At 30.0% G+C, this 19,721-nt stretch overlaps 1 protein-coding gene across 5 annotated transcripts in view; it reads right to left on the bottom strand.

Moving 5' to 3' along the window:
- Nucleotides 1-19,721, bottom strand: part of LOC107452153 (rho guanine nucleotide exchange factor 17) — a 314,558-nt gene that overhangs the window by 267,390 nt on the left and 27,447 nt on the right. For all 5 annotated transcript variants that reach the window (XR_015430560.1, XM_087155432.1, XM_087155433.1 and 2 more), the window contains exons 2-3: nt 9,122-9,470; nt 4,838-4,902 (exon numbers count right to left, since the gene is read on the bottom strand). Coding sequence is in view for 4 of the 5 variants with exons in the window: in XM_087155432.1 (XP_087011558.1) it covers nt 4,838-4,902; nt 9,122-9,442 (386 nt within the window). In the remaining variant the exon portion in view is untranslated. The remainder of the gene's footprint in view (nt 1-4,837; nt 4,903-9,121; nt 9,471-19,721) is intronic.

Genomic DNA, 19,721 nt, shown 5'->3' on the forward strand with positions numbered 1-19,721 from the left:
ATTTATATATCACACATTTCCTAGGCATTCTATAGAATGCCTAATGAAAAACCGGCAAAGTATAAAATGCATCTCCGATCGTCAAAATGTCTTTCAAAAATGACAATTACGTTATTTTCTTATTTTTTATATGAAAATTTTGTTTCCCTTAATAAGAAAGGCATAAATTATGCTTTGCACAACTTTTTATTTTTCTTTACACATTTTGAATAAATGTTTTTTAATGGCACTCTCAGTATTCTTTCAGAATGGCATTTTTATTTTTAAGAAATGCATGATACTGTGATGACCGAAATCTGGTGAATGTCGACTTTCACCGGAGAATGTCAACAATCACATAGTCGCTTTGGTGAATGTCCGAAATATTTTTTACATCCGATTTTATGTTAATTTATTCGTGAATATAATTACATTTATTCGATGTTTTAATACTTACTGACGAAGAAACATCAGTGTAGGGTATACCAGGCAGTGGCACTTGACCTTAAAAAAACATCAGTGTAGGATATACCGGGCAATTTGTATTCCGGGCAGTGGCTCTTAACTAGACCTAGTATATATTTCGGACATTTACCAAAGGTCTAGTCAAGTGCCACTGCCTGGTATACATTTGCCGGTATACCCGACACTGATGTTTTTTTAAAGGTCAAGTACTCCTGCCCGGTATATCCTACACTGATAATTTTTTAATTTCAAGTGCCATTGCCCGGTATATACTTGCCCGATACTCCAAACACTGATGTTTCTTCTAATCTATCGTCAGTAAGTATTAAAATATCGAATAAATTAATATCAAATCGGATGTAATAAATATTTCGGACATTCACCAAAGAGACTACGTGATTGTCAACAACCACCGATTTCGGTCATTCACTGTAACATGCACATCATTTACATAATGACCTCATTAGTATGTTTCTTTCATACTTTGCCTAAATAGCATTTGTCATTCTACAGAATGCCTAGGTATTCTATACAATGCCTAGGGAAAGTATGTAATACCTCTCACATTTCATACTTTGCCTAAAAACATCCGGCATTGTATAGAATGCCTAGGCATTCTATACAATGCCGGTGTTTCATACTTTGTCAGTAACATATATAAGAAAACAAAAATAATCATATTAGCAATATTTGGTGGTAAATGTAGCTTATCGTTATTGAAGAATATGCTGTGCGACATTTTATGGTGAATTTGCGAACATAAGTTTCAAAATGTATCGAAACATGAGGATGCTATTTGCTAATCATCGTCATATATCTAGCAGAATGAAGCGATTTTTTAAACAATGAATCCTACATTATGCAACATATTATTTCAATATCTTATTCTTAAACATAACATATTTCAATGTTTTTAAAATACTACTGAACATTCAGCAATTCCTTGAGTTATAGAAAAAAGAAATATCGTAAATTATAGAAAACCTCGTGAATGTGCATTAGCATTACTATACAATATACATTTTATTTTTCAAGCACTTTTGTTTTCTTCAAACTTTCTTGCCTAGAACACTCGATTAAAGCTGTAAAAATGATTGTCCCTAAAATTTTGTATATAGTCATAATAAGTTATGTTAATTTGATTTTAGTATGAAATCCTCGAATAAGTATAGCAAAAACAACATAATCTAAATAATATCAGATAAAAAGTTCATGTATTTAAATTCTAAAAACTTAGAAAATCATAAATAATTTATAAATTGATTCAAATTTGCTTTTCAAAGGACATTAAAATAAAAAAAATTTTGCTTTTTGGACAGAAATTAGCTTAAAAATTGTCTATTGCCTAGAAACTTCGAGATATTTTCTATTAACTATTAATTAAACCTCTCCGAGCAATCACAGAGCAGTATTTCAATTTTTTTTTACTTGGTTGCATAGCAACCTAGTAAAATTGAGCATTCTTCTTTTGAATTAGTCAATGGGTTATCTTAAAATATTCATTTGCGCTGGCTACTTTTTTTGGTGGTTTTCTGGACTATCGCCAAATATATAAACCTTTATTGTGACCCAATTTTCTTAAAATTTTGTCTACCCCCCCCCCTCAAGTGTCTGGATTCCAAATATGGAGAAAAAAAAATATTTATTCAGAAAAAGTACGTTTTTGTGTCTGATTTCGTAACTTAATTAATAGTTAGCACTAATTAATTAGCATATTTGAGGTCACCCCCCGGAACCATTAAGATTGACACTTAGTTCATGAAAATCCGATCATTAACTTCCGTAGGCAATCTAGTGTTAAGCATCACGAGAAATTCATTTCAGGTAATAAATAGCATATTTTTACTTCTTGATGAAACTTTTAATACACTGGTTATCATAAATTAAGGAAAAATCACAAAAATAGCGATAACTCTTTCAAAAGTAAGCCAAACCGTGCAAAATTTGCATATGTTGTCCACTAAGAGTAGCTGAGTAAAATTGCAATATGCAAATTAGTGGCGCTGCACTCGGCTTACGTCATCTGCCTGGAGCATAAAAGTCCAAGTTTGAGAGAAAGCACATAAATTTTACTGTGATTGCGACATTGAAAATCTGAGATAGCCAATTCGTAATAATGACCTCTAGGCATCATTTGCCTGAAGAACTACGATGGAGAGCCATCGGGAGACTAGAGGCAGGGCAGAGTCAATCAGAAGTGGCCAGATGGCTAAATGTGAGTCCATCTGTGGTTCATAGACTTTGGAGGCAATTTCAAACCACAGATTCGGCGTCTAGGAGGTTCAGTCAAGGACGGCCAACTGTTACGACCAGTGCCGATGACCGATATTTGACATTAAGTGCACGCAGGAATAGAACCGCTACTCCGACACATCTTAGATCCTCTCTTGCTGCAGCCACCGGAAGGTTGGTGTCAACGTCAACTGTGCGCAGAAGGCTCCACGAAGGTGGTCTGTATGCGAGACGACCAGCCATTTGCGTGCCGCTCACATCACGCCATAGGAGAGACCGTTTGCAGTGGGCCCGACAACATGTCCACTGGACGTCAGATCAATGGAGGCCTGTTCTCTTTACGGATGAGTCCAGGTTTAGTCTAGAAAGTGACAGTAGACGTTATTTGATATGGAGAGAACCTGGGACCCGTTATCATCCATCAAACATCCGTGAAAGAGATGCATACGGAAGAGGCAGTGTCTGTGTTTGGGGAGGCATATCCTTAGGAGGGCGCACATATCTCCATGTCTTTCCAAGGGGAACCGTGAATGCTCAGGTTTATCGAGACAACATCCTTGATGCTTATGTGCGCCCATATGCCGGGGCAATTGGTGATTGCTTCCTGTTACAGGACGATAATGCAAGACCACACAGAGCTCGCATTGTTGATGATTATCTTCAACAGGAAACAATTACTCGCATGGAGTGGCCAGCTCGATCCCCGGACTTGAATCCTATCGAGCACGTTTGGGATGCTCTAGGGAGGCGTGTATCTGCCATCAATCCGCCCCCTCAGACCCTTGCCACGCTTGCAACTGCTTTACAAGAGCAATGGCTCTCACTTCCTATTGAACTGATAGACCGCATAATTGAAAGCATCACACATCGCTGTTTGTGCTGTATTGCTTCTAGAGGCAATCATATTCCATATTAAAGGTACTTTTTCTATTGCAAACCGATACTTCCAATTTGTTTATTTTATACATGTGCTAATTTCTATACTACTATTAATGTCTGATAATTTCTTTTTATGTTGTTTAATACCTTACTATGTGTTGTATATTGTGGGTAAGTTTCATAAAATTCCATGTGTAATTTCTTGAGTTATCGCGATTTTTGTGAATTTTCCTTAATTTATGATAACCAGTGTACTGAAATTACAATTAAATTAAACAAAAGGCGACTTTATCCATCGAAGTATCAAGGGAAATTCATTTGAAGTAATTAATAGAATGAGCATATTTTCGCCTCTTGATGGAAGATTTAATACTGAAATTACAATTAAATTAAACAGAAGGCGATTTCATACATCGAAGTATAAAGGAAAATTCATTTGAAGTAATTAATAGAATGAGCATATTTTCGCTTTTTGATGAAAGATTTTATACTGAAATTACAATTAAATTAAACAAAAGGCGACTTTATCCACCGAAGTATCAAGGGAAATTCATTTGAAGTAATTAATAGAATGAGCATATTTTCGCTTTTTGATGGAAGATTTTATACTGAAATTACAATTAAATTAAACAGAAGGCGACTTCATACATCGAAGTATAAAGGAAAATTCATTTGAAGTAATTAATAGAATGAGCATATTTTCGCTTTTTGATGGAAGATTTTATACTGAAATTACAATTAAATTAAACAGAAGGCGACTTCATACATCGAAGTATAAAGGGAAATTCATGCAATAAATGAAATGAGTATATTTTTACTTTTTGATGAAAGTTTTTTCTAGAGAAATTATAATGGTAAATTGAGCAGAATTTTATCAGTACCGAAATGCTACATTAAATGATTAACTCTTCAAAATAAATTATTTATATATTATAGTGGTTAAAGTCACTTTATATGAGAAAATACCGCTAGTTATAACGAATGAAAAAAGTCTCATTTGAATATCTTGAAAATTTCAAAGGTTTTTAAGCAGTTGTTTTTTTTTTTTTTAAGAAAGATAAAAATGATTAAGTCATTATTACGCATTTCATTTTGTATTACAAAACAAAATTTAAAAACAAAAGACACTATCCCACAATAATTGATGTTTATTTGGTGTGACCACTTATTAATTTTCTAATTTTATATCTAGGATTTCAAGAACATTACCTCAAGTTCTGTGATATTATGAAACCTTTATAAATGACCTCACAATAAACAACAAAAATGCAATGAAACTTACCTATCATGATTTTCTAGTGTGATGTGATCATGTCGTTGACTCGCAGAATCTGATTCATTTGGTTTCTAAAAGAACAAATAATTATATAGAAAGTTCAGTTAAAATATTTTACGTACTAATATTTATTTGACTATATTATTGTGGATCAAATATAGATAAAGTTACAATTTATACTACAGCCCTGAAAACATTACATATTAAAGGTACCATTTATTTCCTTCATATAAGAAATATACAGTCCCTTCCCAAATTATAAGACGCACTCTAAGATTCTATGTAAAATCTTAAATATCAGGTGATACTATACAGCTTTTTTTATTTTTACGCTGCTGAAACCGATTTGCATTTGTTCACGTTCGTGTATTAATTGGTTTAAGACCTGTTTAGATGATCCAAGTTCTTGGACGAAGATTGATTGATATTAATGGAAATTTGTTTTGCTTTGAGCTTGGATCATGTAAACGATCATCCAAGTACTTGGTCCAAGTCCTTTGACGGTAGTAGAGCATGTTCTACTCTCCATCCAAGTTTTTCCTCTTTTAACCAATCAGCGTTTTAGGTTTTGTGACGTCAACAAGCAGGTATCAAATCATGTCATTTTGTTGTCGGTTTTCATATATTTTAGTCCAAATAAATTGATCTGTTGTGGTTTATTTGTGTTATTATAAATGCATTTTACTTTAAACTTATGTAAGTATGAGTTTATAATGTTGAAAATGAACGATGCGCATGCGCAAGTTTTTCTTCCGACCAATCGGTGACATTCAAGAACTTGGATAGTGTCGACGAATCATCCAATTTCTTGAACAGAGAAGTTCCTCCAATTTCTCGGATTCAAGAACTTGGACCGTGTAAACAGGCCTTAATATTGTAATAATAAAATAAAATCTTTAAAAATAAATAAATCTTTAAAAATAAACACAAATAGGAAGTATATAACAAATTCCCTGAATAAAAAATCATTACATGTATGTTTATATATAAAAGTATAGCATACAAATTCGTGGAAAACATGTAATTATTTAAAAACTACAGTGCGTCTAATAATTTGGTCTAATTATTATAATATTCTAATATAATACTTGATATAATAAATATTCTATATCTATATAATCTATCGCCTAATTTATCTAATCGTCAAATTTATATTATATATCGGCTAATTTGACCAATTGAAGACGAACGTAAACAAGGGCAAAACGGTTTCAGTTGCGTAAAATCAATAAAGCTGTATAGTATCACCTCATGATTAAAATTTTACATAGAAACTTGAAGTGCGTCTAATGATTTGGCCAGGGACTGTAAAGGAGTTTCTAACGCAGATTTATTTCCTTTAAAAGAGATGTAAATAATGACGCGAATTCTATTTACTTTGTCTACTGTAACCTTAACCAAAGTTTTTGAAAAAATAAATCAAGTTAATGTTACAGTTAGTCAGCGGTTCCCAGATGGTGTTCTGCGGAACTTAAAGGGTTCCGTGGAAGAGGCCTCACCATCTTGGATTTTAAGTTAAATTTTTAATTCTTGTTTTCTTGATATTTTTTTGTACTTAACGAACTTTTGATAATTTATTATTAGACAGTAGCACAATACCTTCCAAAAAAGGTAGAAAACAAAAGCTTCATTATATTAGAAAAAATAGCCCTTGAGAGTGTGTTTAAAACTACACGTTCCTTAATTTTTAGATTTTTTTCAATCTAAATTTATTACAGTTTTAACTGATGTTAACCAATTTAGAAGACGCTTTAAAATTCATTTAACGTTGATTGTATCAAAACAAAGATGCTTATCCAAAAAAAACTAAAAACAAGCAACTATTTGACTTCCCATCAAAAACTATTAATTCCAGAATTGTATCAGCATAATTTTGTCGCAAAAAATTATTAGAGAACGCTTTATATCTCAAATTGTGATTGACTTTCATTCATTCTGTCTAATACTTGTTTTAATACCAAAACTGTTTGTATTAACTACATTTTTTGTAATTTTTCAAGTATACTATAGAACAAAATTCTAGAAATTTTTTTTAAACTTTCAAGTATTCTACAGAACAAAATTTTATACATTTTTTGTAATCTTTCAAGTATACTATACACATTTTTTGTAAGAATGGGAGACAAAAAATTGAAAATTTTGCAATGTTTTCAAAATGGGGGAGGTAAAAGATGATTTTATTATTGGATACTTCTATGAAATCATTCTTGAATTAAAATATTCCATTAGAAATTTGATTGTTGAGTAGTTTTTAAAACATGTCTTTTTTCGAATTTTTAGAAATTGATTTTTGAAAGTAAAAATGGCAAAACATATCAACTGTTTACAACTGATCAAATTTTTGTTATTACATAAGACACAAATACGTTTATGTAAACGTATTTTCAAACCACCCTTTAAGAGACCTCAGCCATACCATGCAAAATTTTAGTATATCATGATTATTTCTTTCGGAGAAATTGGTTCAAAATCAGAAGAAATGGAAGACTGGAAGAAATGGAAGAAACGGGATAAATTGGAAGAAACTAAAAACGACCGAAACAATTTTTAACTATAAAAGGAATCGTTCAAATTTAAAGCAAATGAAATGTCACATAATATAAGAAAGCAATAAGTTTTTTACATTTAATTTCTTTAAAAAAACAACCAACTTTAATTTCCTAGCATTTATTTTAGTTTTACACAGAATTTTAAAACTTATTAATTTATTGCTATGATTTATTTTTAATTTATAGTATTCTTATTTTTCTACATAAATATGTACACTTGTATATTAAAAAAATTATGTGAAGTTAAATTATTTTTTTTTAGTTTACTGAATATTCTGTTTTAACATCGAACAATTTAAAAAATATTACTTAGTAAAATGTTAATTTAGATGTTAATTTAGATGTTAATAATGTTACTGCGCTAAATTTTTCTCCGTTGGTAAATTTTCATTGCAAATTTTTTCAATATCAATGTAATTTAATAGTTTCTAAATTAAAATTTTGTTTTGATTTAATTTCCCTTTTTAAAAAAGAAAAATTAAAAAAAAAAAAACGATTTTCACTAAGAAGAATAAATAGCAAAAACTATTTTTTCAAATTGAAACTATAATATTAGTAGATCCTCAGTTGCATAACAAAAGCCTATTAAAATGAGAAAAAAATTAGCTATAATATGTTAAACCGTTGAAAAATTGCAGGTTTTATTTTTTAAAAAATAAATTCCCTATAACTGAAAATACACTTTAAAATGTTCTTGAATTTATATCGATAATTTTCAGTTCAAATGTTAAAAAGTTTTTATGTTGCTTCAAACTGTTTAGTTTTGTAATTTTTTAATGTAATTTTTATTATACATAGCTAAGCACTGATTGGAAAATAAAAATTCAGTAATGAATGAAAAAAATTCTAAGTTTAAAATTCCTAGATTTGTTTTATAAATTATAATTAATTTGAGAACATGTATACAAATATAAAATCATTATTAAAAATATCTGTAGAAAAATACCTTTAGAAGAATTGTTTTGAATATTCATACTGGTTATGAAACTTAATACACTATTTGTAATTGTAGTAAAGTCAGTATATATATTGATTGAATGATTTTTAGTTCTACTCTACTCCTTAATGTAAAACACTGGGAAAAGATATAATTGTTTTAAGAAATTCATCAAATTAATTTCCATTTTTTTTTTTGTTTTTGCTTCTTTACATTTATTAATTTAAAATGATTTATTAAATGGCTTAGAAATTAATAATAGATTTACAAATTGCAATTACAAACTGCTCGAAATTATTGATGTTTCTTTTTTAAAAGAGTGAATTCTTTCATTTGGGTTTCTTTCGTTGTGAAAGGAACGTTATATGATACTTTAAAATAATGTGCTTAAATGTATTTTCTTTATTTATTTTTTGCAATTTTCTCATTGCTGAAAAAAAATATCTGTTATAAATAATTACTGTGCTTTTTAAACTCATGTTGTTTTTAGTTGTTTACATTTTTAAGCAAAATTTGATAAGTAATTGTTTGAAGGAATACCATGGAGCAAATTATTCAGCATTGTTTAAAGCAACTTTTTACCATGTAATATGTAAACAAAATTAATTGAATGTACTTGATCCTTGTGTCATCAAAGGATAAGGTTTGTATTACACCCGTTTATAATAAATGACCTTTACACAAAGTAATGAAAAGGAAAAAATATTTATACTCTTGCTTTTAATTTAATGTGCAATTTGGTTTGTCTTCATTAGCACTCAATAATTAAAAAATAGAATTTATTTATTTATAAAAAGAACTTACCATATGATGAACTTCTGAAGTAAAGGATAAACTTCGAAATAAACCAAATGGCTTTGTAAACTCTTCCATTTGAAGAGAATTTCTTCTCCGATACTTCTTAAAATCTAAATTATCTAATATATTTTTAACGATTTCCAATTCTGTTGAAGGATTATTTTCAGTTGGCTTTAAAATCTCACTTGAAGACTCGTTTTTTTGATCAGATCGACGACTCTCAGACGACATAAACTCGTCATATATTTTCTCGAAGGTAGTTATAATGTCATCCAGGGAAGATTGCTTCGTTGGTGAGCTAAAGATAGAGTTGCCTGCATACGTCATAGTGAATAGCTCTGCTACTCCATCAAGGCTGAAAAATAAAGACAATTGGATACACAAATTCGATAAATAAAATAGTTTGAAGCTAAAAACCATACCTGTGTATTAAAAGTCGGTAAAATACACAGTTTAAAAAACAGCTGATATGCTGCATTTAACACAAAAATGAAGGCGTATTAAGTAACAAAATCAAATGGTGTTACAGTTTGTCTAAAGTAGGAACTCCCCTAGCCATTGATCTGGACCGGTGACTATGGTTACGAGGTATAACTATTTCAAATAGGGGTATGGGGTCACTGTTTAGGACAGGTTTTGGCCCAGGTCGGCGAGGGAATCTTTTTATTCGGTCTATTTTGTTAGGCTTAGAGGGAAGAGAAATTAGCATTCGCACCTGAAACATTGTTTAGATAGTTATATTCCTTTTTTTTTTTTTTTTTTTTTTTTTTTTTTTTTTTACTTATTCAAAAGTTTCTGTTTCAGAAACGTTTTTCAACAAAAGAAAAACATTTTAGTAAGTTCTATTTTCTATTTTTCATTCTTTGTTTTATTTATTTATTTTCTAAAGATGCGTTTCAAATTTAATAAATGCCTTTTTAAATATCTGAATAAGAAATAAAGTTGTCTAATAATAATGTTTTTGATGAGCCTTTTTTTTTTTTTTTAATTTCTGTTTCGGAAACGTTTTTCAAAAAAAAAAAAAAAAAAAAAAAAAAAAAAAAAATTAATAAGTTTCATTATCTATTTTTCTTTCTTCATTTTTTTAACCTAATTTTTTCAGATGCACTTTAATTTTAATAAATTCCTTTCAGATTTCCTTGAAAAATAAATAATGTTGGTAAATATGAGAACAATTACTCAGAATGGAAATTTTTATAAAATTGCTTAAAGCAGTTCGATTTACACATTTTATTAATAAATAACTCATCTTTCCTACACATGTAAATTGATTTTTAAAAAAGAAAGAAGTAAAAATAAATATGCTAATACTCAGAAATTTTTTTCAATAAATGGTGAGAAAAACTATACAGGTTGCATTAAAATAATAAAAAATAAAACGCAATTTTAAAGAAAATCTTAGAAATTATTAGGTGGTTTAATGAGTGCTGATAAAAATTATCTTGATAGTTTTAGATTTCATTCTAGTTGCGGTAACTTGCTTTCCGCTATAGGAAAAAAAAAGAGAGAAAGAAAAAAGAACATCAAAAAAATAAAACGCATTGCAACTTATTACCTATTTATTTAATTTAATTTAATTTATTTTTATTTATTCATTTCACATATTATTTACGAAAAAAAAAAAAACTGTAAATAAAATGGAAAAATACCTCCCTGACCAAAAATGAAAAAAAAAAAAAAAAAACGTTTCTAAATTAAAGAGAAAAAAAAGATAGAAAATGTTAACATTTATATTAGCCAAATAAGTCATTTAAACTAAATAATATAGATTAAAATCTCTACACATAAGAATTTACAACATCAGCATGAATAATAAAAAATTCTAATGAATCGGTGAAAATTTCTCCGGGATGGATAACTTGAATTGTTTCTATCTTTCGCAAAACTTTTATTACTCTTCAAAAATAAAGTTTAAGAATTTCACCAGAAACAATTATCTGTTTCACCAAAAATGTGTAAGTTTAGAAATTATATGAATCTTAAATCCATCTGAAAATTAATAAACATTTATAAAAATAGCGTAAATAGTGAGAAACTAGCGTAAAATTAAAAAGTAACATAAAACAAACCTCTATTACCCTTAACGTCAGTACTTTTTTTCCTTCTTTTTATATTTAAAAAAAATAGAAACCGATCATTTTAAATAATGAAAGAAATATCAATGCTAATCTTAAAAAAGTTCTTAAAATCAGCTGTCTCCTACTGGCTGCAGATTCGGCCAATATAGTAGTTCCTATATAGTGAAGTTCCTATATAGTGAATCAACGAAGCTCCTCTTACTGAAATAAGTTATTCTTATTTCCAATGCAGCAGACGGCTTTAGACTTTGACTTTGAGTAGCGGGGGGAGTTCTTACTATAGACAAACTATATATATATATATATATATATATATATATATATATATATATATATATATATATATGAAAGAAAGTTAAAAATATAAAGAAAACACGGTAAGAATTTGTATAAATTTTTTAAAAAGAAGAAGAATAATTATTAATAAATAAAATATTTTTAAGATATGTTGAAAAAAAATAATAAAATAAAAAAAATAAAAAAGTCGGAAAAAAATGAGGAAAAGATAATTGTTAGATCAAGTAATTATAAAGCAAAATAAGGAAAAGTAATTTCGTCACCAGAACACACGATTACAGCCGCAAAAAAGTGTGCCAAAAGATCGAAACAAAAATAGAACATATTAGCAACAAAAAAAAAAAAAAAAATTCAATAAAATACAGAATAAAATACAAAATGTCATGCATGCATCAGCGAGAAGCTAATTCAAATATAGTTCCACTTATCGGCAACTCGGCAACTATGAAAAATAATTTAAAATATTTTCGTAACAAGTTTGCCAGATTTCAAAATATGAAAATAAAAGTGTAAATAGTGGGATCATTTTATGGCCCATTCTTACTGAAGTACAGAAGCGCGTTTGATTAGTTAGTAACCTTGGATTGGCCTGAAAACTGAGTATGAGCAAGGTAAAAATATTTTACTGGATAATTCAAAGTTCACAATTAATAAGGTTGGCACTACTAGCTAACACACTAAGATTCAATCATGAAAACACACAATACAACATAAAAGCGGGTGAATATCAACAAAAGATAAAAACACATGTGGTCCACCCGGCCCATAAGACTAGCCATAAATACACTAACCTACCAACAAGTACTAGAACTAGCAAAACAACGACGGTGCAAATCTACACCGATGGCTCCAAAACAGACAATGGCGTGGGAGCTGCATTCTGTGTTTACCACAACAACCAACTTACAGATACACACAAATTTACGCTAAAACAAGAAAACACAGTGTTTCAAGCAGAGGTTTTAGCCATCAAAGAAGCCATCAATTGGTTAGGGACACACAGCTGCGAAGATGCAACAATTTTGACAGACAGTCTGGCTAGTATACACGCTATTTGAAAAACGAAACAAAAAGACTCACACGTGGCAACAACACAAACACAACTAGAACACCTAGTCAGCAAATGCAACACACAAATACACTGGGTGGCAGCGCACACAGGTAACATAGGTAATGAAGCAGCGGATTTAGCGGCTAAAGATGCAGCAGTAGGTCACGGGATTCCCAGCGGTGTTCTTCTACCATCGAGCCTAAGAAATAAACTTAAAACCATCACACAAAAACTTCTAGCAAGCATATTGGGACGAAAATGAAAAAGGCTATACAACAAAATCATATTACCCTAAAGTAGACACAAACTTATAGACCATCCAGCAGCAATACAATTCCTTACAGGACATGGCTTCTTCCAGGCCCGGACTGGGATCTAAAATCGGCCCGGGCATTTTGGAGATATCGGCCCTCTACTTCAGATAAACACCGTGTGCGCGAGGCGTACGTGGCTCCCCTAATGTATAATTTTTAGACATTTTTTACTTATAAATTCTCATGAACGTAAGTTAATTTATCGAAGTAAGAAAGTAGATTAAAATTGCTTAATAATCCTTTATAGAATATATTTCAGTTTAAAATACATGGTTCTTATGAGGAAACATAGGTTGATAAAATCAAAAAGGTGAAAGATGAAGTTGTTGTTGTTGTTGTTAATTTACGTCGCACTAGAGCTGCACGTTAGGCTATTGGCGACGGTCTGGGAAACATCCTGGAGGATGATCCGAAGACATGCCATCACAATTTTGATCCTCTGCGGAGGGGATGGTGAAAGATGAAGAGTTAATAAAAATATTTATTATACTGCACATACATGAATGATTTATCTAAACATTTTTTTAAAAATAGATTTAATGCTTCTTCAAAAGTCATTAAATTAAAATTTAATTTAATGACTTTTGAAGAAGCTCACTATTTTCTGCCACTTCATCGATTCTGTCGTCGCTATCTAATTTCATTAATAGATCGTTTTCTATTGCTATTACCATGAGAGCATTCAAATTATCCGAAGATAAAGTACTTCTCATTCGATTTTTAATTGCTTTTAATGTGGAGAATGATCTTTCCCAAACCACCTGACTTATTGACAATGCTAGTAAAAATTTTAATGCTGGACCAATTAAATTGTAAGAATTGGTCAATAAATTGAATATCTGTAATATCTTGTAGCAACAAATAACACAATTTTTGCACGCACTGCGTGTTTCACATTTTAGACTTACTTCTTCTTGTGTTTCCAAAGTAAAGTCGTTATTATCTTCATTTGAATGATCTTCTCTTATTATTTTATAATCTTCTAGGTCTGAATTTTTCAGTTTTTCCCAATGTAAAGCTAAATTTTTTTAGTTCAATCCACAAATTTTCATCTATAGCTGTTTCATCAAATTTTAGCAAGAGTTTGCTTAACTCATTTAGTTCGCCAGATTGAAGCTTGTTAAGACATATTTCAGGGAAATGTTTCGGATCTAGATAGGAAATATCAGCATACAATTTTCCATTTGCGGGAAACCGGCGTTCCATTGATGCTACAACTGTGCTGAAAATAATGTTATGGACGTTTATCTTAAATGCAGTGTTTTCATCATCAAAAACTGTTTCATTCGACGCTATCTCAACCGGCATGAATTTTCTTTTCTTCACTCTTTTTTGTGGAAACTTTGTTTGAATTTCTATTTCAGTTTCAGTTTCTTCAAATTCCTTATTTACGCGAATAATAAAATCATTTGTAACTTTTTGTACACCTTCAAAATCTCTCACTACTTTTTTTAGTTCTGAACACGTTTGTGATACCATTCCAAAAGCTTTTAAGATGTCTAAACCAGAGGTTTGCGAATATTGGGAGATCGGTGTAGTTAATTCAAATATTCTTGAGAATATTTTGGCGGTGATTACTGTTTCATATTTGCAAAATGATTCTAAAAATATTTTTGCCTTTGCACGGATATATGGCTTGAAATTTGAATTTTGTTGTATAGTCTCTAAACTTGTAATCAATGTGACATATAACGGCTTTATAGTTGAATCTGAGTTTAAAAATGACAGACATTTAGTAACAGACATTTATCTTTAGCAGTTTACAAGATTAAGAGCCCATTAAGAATAGCTGTTTCTTAAAAATTCTTTAATTTTCCAATCAAAATATGAAAAAATATTGCATGAATAAATGCAATATGTATTAGACAATTTGCTATACAAACAAATATCAACTTTATTACTGGGGGTGCACAACCTTTTTGAGTGAAGGGCCACTTGCACAGCTGGTTGGATAACGAAGGGCCGCACATGTATTTAGACATGTTAATGACAAATGTAGTAATGTTTATTTAAACATTAGCGTTCCATTTTTTTAATCAATAAACTTAGTAATATCAATAACTTTGAAGTGTTCCATTATTGGAATTCATTCAAAAATAAAAAAACTTATACTTTTTTTTTTACAAAAAAAAAACTTGCTATTTTTATTATATGAACAATAGATTTATCAAAATGAATAAACATTGAAGAAAAGAAATGTTTTTTTTTATCATATCATGCAATACGAAAATTCATTTTAGAATTAAATTCTAATAAATAAAAAAAAAAACTGCAATGCCCACAGAATGAAAATAGGAAAAAGTTTAGTCATATTTAAGTATTATAAATTCAAATTAAATATTTTAATTGAAGAAAATTTATAGGTTTTAAACAAAAGCCTAAAATAAAAGCAAAACTGTGATAGTTCAAAATAAAATTCAATGCTTATTTTGTAATGTACTTTGCTATTTTATTTTATTAATTATTAGATTTTTTGTATCGTAAACATTTTCCTTTTTTTTATCGAAAAAGATCACTTAAGCAACAAAAAATTTAAATCTAAACTACAAACAGTGAGCAGTTTAAAAATTCACGTTTTCCGCCATTTTATGAATTTCTCAAGTTGAAATAACATTGCATTTAAATTAGGGAGGGATGTAACGAGTATTTGGCCATTCTGTGAAAAATTCAGTTGGTTGAATGATCAGTCAAATATTCGGCAGAATATTTTTTAGAAATGTATTTTTCTAAGTTTCTTTTATTTTTGAATTTTTATAAATATTACTTTTTTTAAAAAAAATTATAATCAGACAATTTTGTCAATTTTTTCGATACTTTGAGAATTGAGAAGGATTTTTTTCCACTTTTTGCTGCTTTTATTATAACCCAGCATTTTAACAGAACGTCTCATAGTATTAATTTATTATCACTCTTTCCCTGCACTGTAATATAAATAACCAGTAACATAGAAAAGTGTGATTTTCAGTATTAAAGTTTTGTTTCAGGAACTAAGAAAAATTTGTTTCTTCTGTTTTTCTTTTTTTAGGCCTTTTTATTATAACTCAGCATTTTTTTTTAAAAATAAAGTTACTAATAAAGTTCATTTTATAGAAATTTTTTTTCTTCTAAAATTATGGCAATGAGAAAAAATTAAATTGAGATTCTCAGCATAAGTTTTTCATTTTAAAAATTAAGAACGTTTTTTCTATCTTTTTATTTTCTTTAAATAAAAAAAAACTTTTTTTAGACGTTTTCACTATAACGCAGTAACTTTTAATAGCATTTCTGATGACTTAATTAATTTTTCTTGGCTTTTTCTGGTAATTGAAAAACTGAGATGTTCAGCTTTAAAAAAAATTTTCAAAAATTAAGATTGATGTTTATGCTCTCTGTTTCGCTTTTCTACATTTTCAAAAACGTTCTTGATTCGCCTTGATTGGCAAAAACGTTCTTTTTAGAGTTAATTTATGAATACGTTTTTCCAGGAAATATTATTCTGAGCATTAAAATTTTAGTTTCAGTGTTTAGTAGCAGTAAAAGATTTTGCTATTTGGCCCCAATTGTACTGCGTTCAGTCGATTTTTTCTTCTTTTTTTTGCCGAATATTTGGTTTTTGACCAAATCACAATTCATTACCACATTCGACCAAATCATATTCGTTGCGGAAATAAAAACGAAGGAAAAATAACTAGGTTTTACGATAAAACTGTACCGAAATACCGTATCAAAAAGTGATTATTTAATTGCGCGATTAACAATCACGTGTCGTAATAACATCATAGTTAAATAACGGGATAGTCAAAATCATGCGGAAAAACATAGAAATAAGTGGGAAAATATATATTTATGCTGAACTCAGCACGAATAAAGCGTGTCAAATGCATGATTTAAAATTTGCATGTCGTAATAGAATAATTGGAATTTTTTATAATACGTGGGAATGCGTAGCAATAACTGCCGAAAAAAATTGTTGAAAAAAAAGAAAGAATTGCAAAAAAAAAAAAAAAAAAAAAAAATATCACTTAGATTTAAGATGAAATCGTCACAAATAAAGTGCAAGAAAAGTGATTATTTAAATTTGCGATCTGAAACTCGCGTCATAATAAAAATTCGGGATTTTTGAAATCACGTAGAAAAGCGGAAATAACTGTTTAAAAAGAAATCATTTATATTTACTATAAAATCGGCTTAAAGAAAGCGCGTTAAACGTACATTTACTAAAGAATCTGTTAAAATTGATTGTGTCAAAACGTGATGACTTAAAAGTGCGATTAAAAATTGCCATTTTTTAAAATTTTTTTATTGTGTTTAGAAGCTCTCGCGGGCCGCACTTCAGTAATCGAAGGGCCGCAGGTTGTGCACCCCTATTACGATTTTTACTAGAAGACAATGAAGTGTATAGTGTATTCAAATATTATTCAAATAGATATGCTATTGAATTCTGAGGTTAAACCAGTTTTTACTTTTAATGTTTTAGTACGGTATAAATTCGACAATAGACCCCCATAACTCCTTCGTCCTTATAGACCCCCTTTAAAGGTCCTTCGACCGGTTGGGGGTCGATAACGATCCTTAGGAAACCCCTGGAACTTAATACCTATACAATATAGAAATAAAAATTAAAAATAGGTACTTACCAAATAGAATTTAAAAAACACACAAAAAGAAATAATACATTATATTATAAGTCTAGTGAAGAGTCACACACTGTAGAAAATTCTACTGGATAAAATAAAAGTTCACGTTTGTGCAATACTGGAAATAATAAAGAAAGAGAATATTACACAGCACTAAAGACTCACAGTCGGACATTTATTTATTTATTTGATTTTATCATGTGTCAACAACGACATCTAACAGTATCTCCAGGAACTAATTTAATATTAAGTTATAAAATACAGGTGATTCAGACCATGCGTGCCACCCATGTTTTTCGAGAATGGAGCGAATAATAGGTTTGAAATAAAAAATCTTATATCTAAATCTACCCCAAGGGATTCAAAAGTGATATTGTTAATTCCCGCAAGTAACCTGAATTACCAGAATTTGAACACAACTTTGATTTTTAAAATGGAAACCTATATCTTATTTGGCTTCATTGGAGAGAGTTTTTGAAAAGAAGTAACTTTTACTTAAAATATTTTTTAATATCTCTTATTATTTTCAAGATAATAGATAAGAAAAAATACATATTAAATAGATTTTGACATATTCATTAAAAAAAATTTTTTTTTTTGTCATAATGTCTTATACCTTAATTGAAACACATTTGTGCTTTTCTTCCCATGTTTTATAAAAATTGAAGCGATTTTGATAATTTAAGTTAATTATTTTTGGTAAAAATGATAAATTGAAGTAAATAATCAAAATTTTTTCGTATCTATTATCTTGAGAACGGCAAGAGATATAAAAAAAATTTCAAGTAAAAGTTACTTTTTTTCGAAAACCCTCTCCAGGGATGCCAAATAAGATATAGGTTTCCATTTAAAAAATCAAAATTGTGTTCAAATTCCGGTACTTCCGGGAATTAGCAATATCACTATTGAATTCCTTAGGGTCGATTTAGTTGTTAGATTTTTTATTTCAAATCGATTATTTGCTCCATTCTCGAAAAAAATGGGTGGCACGCATGGTCTGAATCACCCTGTACATTAAAACAATATTATTACTACATGTATCATAAATATGTTATTTAATATTATTATTATTTGCGCAATATTATTTGAAATTCATGCAATGTATAAAAGAAATTTGCGCTGCTGGTTCGGCCCAACCGGCCCTCAGGTCAGACCGGCCCACCGGGCATTTGCCCGGTCTGCCTACTGGCCAGTCCGGGCCTGGCTTCTTCCCCGCATTCTTACACAGGATGCAGCGAATAAACACAGACACATGCCCATGCGATGACACAGGTACCCCAAGTCACTATCTACATGACTGCCCACTAACTGAATCGTACCACCTCAAAAAACCCAATGAACAAGGCAGAACGATATTTGCAGACAGTTTCAAAAACAAGCAAATTGCAAAAACTAATAAATATTCTTGCCATAACCAGGAACATCACAGACAATATGGCATAAACCTAATAATAACTTTGTAAAAATACTGGCAGCAAATACAATCATGAGGAGTCAGGGCTCCAGGCAAACCATTGCTGCAACATAAAAACACACTCTGGCCCCATCCCTGACCAACAAACATTTGGCAGGCAGTCAGTCAACACAAGCTGTTGTCCGTGAGGCTAAAAAAAAAAATTAATAAATGAATAAATAAAAAAAAAATTAAAAAAAAAAAAAAAAAAAAGCCCTCAAGCTCGGTCTACACAAACAAGAGTAACTGTCGATAAACGTACACACATAATATATATATAATACACTATATAATACACTAATCTATATCATGATTATTTTATCCAGGGTACAAGGGCTTAACAACAGCTGGGTCTTCAGCAGACCAACTAGCGTCCATAGCAGTAAAAAACTGGCCAAATACAACCTAACTGATATCCCTATGTCTCTCAAACTCCCAAAATCTCTATGACTAACACCGAAACATAGTCTCAAAACATAACACAAACAAAACACGCATATCCCACAATCAACCACGGACTGGCTCACAATGGCAGCCAACGTGGTTGATCACCACACACGCCTCACCACTGACCCTGCTCAAGCAATGTGCTAGGAACTTTTCAGTTGCCCGTGATGGCTATTCGAGTAAATTTTTAAAAAATTTTTTTTAAAAAAGTGGGGGATGAATCAGCCAACTTAATTACTAATTCCTAATAAGTTACCACCATTTATGATTTTGATAAGTTTTATTATTCACATTCCACCAAAGCACTGCCTCAACTACCACCCATACTAAAAATTGGTAAAACACACAAC

Source organism: Parasteatoda tepidariorum, chromosome 11, assembly GCF_982258835.1.
Source record: "Parasteatoda tepidariorum strain Cologne lab strain chromosome 11, Ptep-v5.0, whole genome shotgun sequence".
Classification (NCBI taxonomy): Eukaryota; Metazoa; Arthropoda; class Arachnida; order Araneae; family Theridiidae; genus Parasteatoda; species Parasteatoda tepidariorum.